Source organism: Etheostoma cragini, chromosome 13, assembly GCF_013103735.1.
Source record: "Etheostoma cragini isolate CJK2018 chromosome 13, CSU_Ecrag_1.0, whole genome shotgun sequence".
NCBI lineage: Eukaryota > Metazoa > Chordata > Actinopteri > Perciformes > Percidae > Etheostoma > Etheostoma cragini.
Genome location: NC_048419.1, coordinates 16550276 through 16558039, shown reverse-complemented (window position 1 = coordinate 16558039; position 7764 = coordinate 16550276). Strand labels below are relative to the sequence as shown.

Below are 7764 nucleotides of genomic sequence, written 5' to 3'. Positions count from 1 at the left end.
ATGTAAGGTTTTGATAATTGTGTAATACAATAATTGTACTACAATTTCAGAGTGTAAGCAATCAGCAATATGAGTCATGATTTGGTTGTTTTTGGAAGCAGAAATTCTAGTATTTTATAAAAAAATAATCAAACTCCTAAAAGACTAATGGGGATTGGGTAAATAATTGATTATCCAACACATGGACACACTGGAAAAAATAAACATCTACAATTTTCAAATTTTTAATGCTGTATATCTACTTGCTAAACAAGAGCTTTTTTCTAAACCTTGTGTTTTGTACTGGTACATAGTATAGAATTGGGGCACTATAAAGATGTAGAGAAACACACACAAAGAGACTGTGTTTGAATTTTTCAGTACCGCAGAGACAGAGACACAGAGGACGTCCTTAAGTTTGGCCTCCCCACTAGTTTACCCTTAACCGCTCTGCATGAAGTCATGTAGCTGTGAAGGCTTTCAGACAGGGAAACTTAGAGGTACTTCTTATCTAACATCACCCCCCCCCCCCCATTTATGTAAATATCTGTAAATATACTGTGACAATTTAAAGAATGTAATGTAGTGAAAAACTTAATCTACTGCATGAATTGTGTGTGTGTGTATAATCAGCTGAGACAGAAACATAAACAAAAAAAAAACCACATCACATAATTCTGTTTTTACATTAAATTTTATTGTATTATGGGTTATTCAACTTGACATCCGAAACATTATCCGACACGTTTCAGGAAGAGAAAAGGGAAAATCAAAGTAATAGATTTGTGTACCACTGCAATCCGATGCACAGTGGTTTTACTCTGAAGTGAGGTGAAAAGAATTTTGTCTCTAAATGTTGGATACTATTTTGCAGTCTGATTACTTCATCTACAGCTAAAATAAAGTAAATAAACAACTAAAAGAACACAATCTGTAAGAGGATCCATGCAGTGTGTTGAAAAGGTTGTTCTCCTCAGTTGCTCGGTTATTGTTGATTCATTACACCAGGCACATCCTTCTTCTTTTCATTCTTGTGTCACATCCTCTCATTGTCTTCCCTTCATTCTGTGGGTTTCTTCTCAAGCCCAAGTGTAACGTCCTCTCTGGGAAGAAATAAACACGTACATTTACAAGATGCAGTATGTGGACAAAAACAACACAATCAATACTTGAAATGTTTCAACATTATACTGCAAGATTACATATTAAATTACAACATGGTTGATCCTTGAATTGCATTTATTGTAGCAGGAAATTACTATACAAATAATGTAAAACAATCCTCAATCTTTTATATTTGTAATTTCCTGTTTGAATTGTTTAAAAAAAATGTAGTTTTTTTACTGTGTTTGACAGACAATAAGCAATACAAAAGAATGAGCCTAGCGTAAAAACAGGCATTTAACACACATGTGCACACACACAGAAATGTTATACTTACGCTGAGTGGTCTTTACTCTGCTCAATTTGGGGAAGCAAGTTGATGTGAAAGAAAGAAAATAGTAGGATGAGAGGGTGAAACAATTACAAAAGCCAAAAGGTATTGGAGGACAAATGTGAGGTTTGTTTGTGTGAGTTATTCCAAAAATACCTTCAGGTTTGGGGTGCATGAGCTTCAGTGGCAGCTCCACTGAAACATCGCTGCAGAGAAAACCCAACAACCAATCAGAACAACCCAGGTGATTCATGATCACTGCTAACTGGCAGCATGGGCTTTGATGTGATTGGAAATAAACCTTACTCACCTGGCAGTAAGGCCGCCCAGCAGGCTGCATCAGGAAAAGAGAGTTTAGTTAATTTCACTTTTCATTTTTTAATTAGGTTTCCTTGAAATTAAACTGCATGACCAAGATCAGACACTTACCCTCCTCCGGCCACCATGAGGGTAATTTTAATCTTGTAGGAAACTAAAATTCCCATCACTTCTTTATCTGCACCTGGTCCCAGTCTATGGAGAAGAAGAATTACAAGAATGTTAAGGATTAGAAGGTTTAATTCAGTTAAGTGTCTTCAAAAAAAAAAAACTCACATAAGACATTATGGACATGGAGTGACATGTAAGAAAAGCTAAATGAATTGATGTAAATGACTACTTTCATCCTGTCCACCGTTTGGACACTCACACAGTGGTGGAGGCCAAGTTAGTGTCCTCTTCTTTCAGTTGTCCGTCCAGTGCAAGTCCCCTTTTTTCCTTGTTGTCAGCCAGCATGGGGGTGATGTTCAGGGTATTGTTGTAGGAGCTTTCGGCCTCCACTGTCTCTCTGTGGAGGATAAAACACAAACAAACCAATTCAGAAACATATCAAACTGTGTTCTTGTGCTTTGCTTTTTATGCTTTGTTTTTAGTTTTCTGTCCGCCTACCCAAACTCTGCGTTCAGAACCGTCTTGCTATATTTGTCTGCTGAGTAGAGGACAATATCTGTGGTTTGCTCCACTATGAGAAGAAGGAAACAAATAATTATGTTCTGCTTTTCGTAACAGTTATGAGAAAAATGCGGTGTATAAAAGCATTTCGATCATCAGATATACCCACCAGTGATTTTGAATTTCTTAACTGTTTTGTTGCTCTCGTTGTTGATTTTGATTTTGATTGGGATTGCTTCACCGTGAAAGTAGAGCTGTGGTCAAAACCGGAAAACAACTAGTTATTGGTGGGGAATAGGGAATGGTGGTATGATTGGGAAAACTTAGTCAGCATTCAAACTCACTCTGGAAATGTTAACAAACATTTAGAAAAGCACAGAAATAAAACTTAAAGTTAAGGAAGTTATGCTACTGTACATCTTTGTCCAATGAAGCTTCCAGGTGAACAGGCTTGTCCGACATCATGAAGCTTTTGCAGATGTCGGCCTTCACCCCACCGCCCACCTCAGTGGGGGCGTACTGGATTTTGCGAATGACAAGGCGAGCTGTGTCCCTTTGGGTCAGAAGGGGATAAAGAAAGTAGAGACAATGTTAGAAGGTGTTGTGGAAGTTTCTGTTCCAGCAGAGTGCTTTTGAGAGTGAAACAAAAATAGGAGAGTTGAGAACTGAAACCAAGTTTGGCCATTGTATTTTATCTATACCTGCAGGTATAGGAATGACAGAACAGCAAGGCAAACAGCTAAAAGTTGAAAGATGAATAAATACAAGAGGTTGCAAAATTGAAAACATGACAGCATACTCACTTCTTCTCAATCTTTTCATCAGGGTTGCTCTTTTCCACGGCAAGGTAAGCCTTAACCTCAAAATCGACACCACAAGCCTGCAAAGCAAAAGAAAAAACATACAAACATACTTGCTAACACACTGGACAGCTAACTGTTGAGAGGTGAATGGTGTTGGTAGCTTAGCATGAGGTTTACCTTTCCCTTGTCATCTGGTCCAGGTTGCAGAGAGACTGAGCATGGCAGGTTTGTGGGAATCTTGAGAGACAAAGAAGAACATATATAACAGAAGTTCAGAAGAGTTGTATTTATCTGTTTTATCTGTTTAAAGTCAGTATTTAAAGAATACAATTCAAGAATCCATATAAATGTTCTGTCCTTGACCCAATTTGTTAATTAAACTTTTAATTTCAACCTGAACACAAAAGGTAGAATGTGTTTGAACAGACTGAGGTCTTAAAGCTATAGTGCGTAGTTTCTGTCTCCCCATGAGGAATTCTAAGTAATGACAATGACAGCTGTCAGCGCGTGCACATGACACAAGCCTTCCGTGATCGTGCACCCCCCACCCCTCCTCCACGCAGTTACTTAAGGCTAAGGAGGACACGGAGGATTAAAAAACCTGATGGACTTTTCAGGAGAGGTAATTATCTTCACTCGAGCTTCTGTGCGTGAAAGTTGTGGGACGACACCATTTTCTAAACATAACTATATTGAGGAAGACAAAGAGGTTTGAGGAGTCTTTATCAGCTTTGTATCAACTCATTCGGCAATGCCTTGAATGCAATGGACGTTCATTATTATAAAAAAAGCTACACACTAAAGCTTCAAAGGGATAGTCAGTGGTCTATCTCCTGTAGGTAGCACTAACCTTAGGGACACTGACTATGGATAAGTAGCCTCCCTTATAATACCTCACTTTAAAGAAATCTGAAAAATCCCTTAAAACTCCCTTGTATCTAAACATGTTGTCATACTTCGAAAGTGAAAGGGTGTCCGTTGTCTCCAGCCTTCTTCAGCAGGGTCTCGTGCATGGGGGTCAGAGTAGGCTTGTGGGACTCAGGGTAGATCTGAAGATGGTGGATCCAGATGTCCTTCCTAAAGCACAGGCCCACGGCATCCAGGTCTTCATTACCGTACCGGAAAGCACATGCCAGCTGCACAAACACTTTCGACACAAAACAGTTGATTCATTATTTCATTACAATCACTTACATCTCCAAATTGTTCAACTTGGAAAGGTTTTCTTTTTCAGGACTTTAAAAATTGAACGTTTCATGATGTTACCTTTCTTGTCTCCAAGGGTAGATGGGTCCAGCAACACAACTCCCTCTGTAAAGGCAGCAGTGCAGGCAATGTTATACACAGTGTTAACACAGCTGCACACACACACACACACACACACACACACGCACACACGCACAAACACACGCACACACGCACACACACGCACACACACGCACACACACACACAAACGCTGAAGAAGGAACGTACCAACTTTTTCCACACTGGTCAAGCTGTCCACGTAGTCCCTCTTCCCCAGGTAGAGGCTGAGCTGTGAGACAAAAGGAAGGGAAAACAGTTGAGGGTTTCAAGCCCTGTGGAAATAAAGTCTGTGTCCAAGTAGGTTTCACGCCTGGTTTTACTAATTTTTCATTCAAACGTAACTTACCCCTCCATTACGACTGGTCTTCTTGAAAACCCTGAGAAAAAAGGAAGAGAAAGACAACTTTAAGACTATTTTTTATTCATTAAAAGTTAAATGTATGGTTACAGAACTATATATTTGTAATACAAAAGTAGCTTGTGCTTGTAAATGTGACAATATCCATCAACAGAGTTACTGTCTGGATTGTTCAGATAAAAACAATGATTAGTTTTACACTCTGAAGGTAATAAACAGTATGTTTGTTTGCAAGCAGCAGAAGGGCGAATAAAACCTTATTCACATTGATCCTGGTAAGAACAGCTAATTGGATAAGCAGCTTAACCTCATCTTTCCAAAGTTGAGAGGGTGGCCCAGGTGAGAGAATCACAAATTGTGTGGCACGTTCCTTATTAGCTGATTACCTGTGTTACTGTCTGAGACCACATTTGAACCCATGCATCACCCTACTAAGCCTTTACAAACCTTGAATTAATACTTTGAAACTTTGACTGACCCAGGTCAAAGTCTGTGCAGTATCTCCAAGGTAGTACAGTTTTAAAAGTGATAACAGGCTTTGTTCTGTTTCAACTCTTCTTCTGTTTTTCAATCAAAAGGGATCTTTCAAAATATAACAACTTTTGAGTTTTACTTTTGGGAAGTTACAGTGTGAATAGCTGCACAATAATGATATAAAAAAGACCTCTATATCTTTTCTTAATCCTTGATTTTTCACCTACTTTGCCATCTCTGGAAGATCTTTGGAAGAGTTCTGTTGGAAGAAAAGAAAAGGGGAGAAGGGATTTTACGTTATTAGGAGGTCCAAGTATTAGTCAGATGTTGTGGTCAAGATGATCCTTCACCGACTGTCACCTTTGTAGCAGCCAAAGTGATTATCTGTTTTGAAGGTTAATCCTTTGTGAAGAGATCAGTGGATCAGTGTTCAGGCTCCTGGTTTATCCATCATTCGTGATTGTCCAATAGACACACCTAACTTAACCCAAACAGCAGATTTACATGGCACCCGCGATCATGTCAAACCTAATTCCCCTCAAACGCAACAGCAGTGCCAAAGCCGTTTGGGCTATTTCAGGACAGTTAAACGGATAAAACACATTCAGTAAATTGCTGTACAGCATTATTTCTGGACTTAAGTCCTGACTTCAGCCTTCGATAGCCCTGTAATAATGATAATTGAAAGGTCAAGAGAGCTGTAAGCATTTGAATGTTGTTCATTATAGATAAAGTGGGGTTTGCTCAGTTTTGTATTTCCTTTCTTGCATTTTCTACTTTACTCTTATTCACTAGGGACTTCTACTAAATAGTTACTATGAAAAACATACAGTACATACAGTTGTCCTGCCTTAACTTGACTCATTACATTAAGACAGAAAATAATGGTTACTTGGTTGGTCCAGAAAGACTTTCCAATCCAAACCAACTACTATATGTAGATTCAGGAGCAATGACTGCATGTGGCTTTCAGGCTCATGAAGAGGTACAGCATATGGGCTTCCTTTAATTCTGATTGGATAATGTTTGTGAAATATCCAGAAATGCTCACCTCTGACAGCCTAGGAACACATCTAAATACTAACAAACTAAATCATCACTTCATTCTTGCACCTACTTTTCTGAAACTATCAAGTACAATAGTATTTCATATTTTGTATTTTGTCTTTACCTGTTTTATTTTGCAGTTATTTATGGATTAATTGCTGGTTGGAGACTTTATGTCACTTTGCCCCCTAAACTAAGTCAAGAAACTGTATCTTGTATCTGTGTTTCACATTGTTGAAATATTTTTATGATTTGCATTCTTTATAACAAGGTTGCAGTTCTGTACTCTCTAACAAGAAGAATTCTGGGAGATCAGCACATTTACTTGCAAACCTGATCCTTTAGGCTACTTTAATCTACAGCAGCCATACTTCGACCCGTTACGGTCAGTCTGGTAAAGTGACACAAGTATTATGCAAAAGTATGTGTCTCTCTCAAATAGTTTATCGTTTATCTAAACTCCCATTTAGATGAATTTTAGGCTTTGTGAGCTGTTACAATGTAATACAATTTGAATGACTAACATATCCACTTAACCCCAAGATGTAATTTAACTCATTGATTTTCCACTTGATATTGTATGTAAGAGTTTTTGGAACAATTATATATAATCTTTCCAATATGAGTCCATGTAGTTTTTCCTTCTCAGTATTCTATTAAAAGTATGCTTCAAATGGGCTACAGTGAACAGCTGTATTGTATTGTATCCATCCATCCATCTTTCAATCTTTCCATCCATCCATGAAGATGAAGGCTTACCTCTTTTCAGATTGTCTGGGAGCTTGGTAGAGTCTGTCAGGGTAAGTGGAGAGTGCGGTCAACAACTGTTGATCTGCCCTTTTATACGTTCAGCCTCTCTCTGAGCATCGTTGGGGCTTGCCTGTTTCATGATCCATTTAAGTAATTAGCTGGTGATGGTTTTGGACTACAAAGGGTGTAAAAATACCCTTTGGTAGTAGTAGGCTGATAATCCCATTTGCACCTGCATAAACAAGTCTCTTTTCATTTGGGATAGGCAGGGGTCATGCAAGTGTAAGGGTTGTGTTTGTAAAATCAGGGTTAACTTCTCTGATAGTGATAATTGTTTTGTCAAAATTGACTGGATGTGTAAATTGTTGGTTGACTTGTGTTTATTGATAGTCTTTAGAACTGCTATTTTTAGCATCTTAAGAATCTGTCTATTCTTTGTGAGTCAAGTTACAGATGTGTAAATGAGATCATGATGAAGGCTGGGGGAACGGGTACTCCCACTTTACCATCCTGGCCAGATGTGGCATAGCGACTGGTGTGGTGGCGTTGCAAGATGGTCTGAGTTGCAAAACAAAAAAGCAAACAAAAACTATTTGGTTTTCTCACTTTCCAATTCATAAGAATAATCCTTATAACAGAAAGGAATGCTAATGTTAATATGTGTTGTGTTACTGCACATTTC

At 38.5% G+C, this 7764-nt stretch overlaps 1 protein-coding gene across 2 annotated transcripts; it reads right to left on the bottom strand.

The window, feature by feature from the left end:
- Positions 1–654: 654 nt before the first annotated feature.
- Positions 655–7244, bottom strand: arr3a (arrestin 3a, retinal (X-arrestin)). Of its 2 annotated transcripts, XM_034890500.1 has the most exons (17): positions 7092–7244; positions 5513–5544; positions 4800–4830; positions 4622–4682; positions 4414–4458; positions 4104–4294; positions 3325–3384; positions 3148–3224; positions 2762–2897; positions 2514–2598; positions 2342–2414; positions 2103–2240; positions 1844–1927; positions 1725–1748; positions 1571–1620; positions 1421–1437; positions 655–1082 (listed from the first exon to the last, which is right to left on the bottom strand). In XM_034890500.1, the coding sequence occupies exons 2-16, from the start codon at positions 5518–5520 to the stop codon at positions 1433–1435; spliced, it is 1068 nt and encodes a 355-aa protein (XP_034746391.1). In that variant the 5' UTR covers positions 5521–5544; positions 7092–7244; the 3' UTR covers positions 655–1082; positions 1421–1432. The 2 variants fall into 2 exon arrangements, with proteins under 2 accessions (XP_034746391.1, XP_034746389.1); XM_034890498.1 differs by having other exon boundaries at positions 1421–1620.
- Positions 7245–7764: the final 520 nt, after the last annotated feature.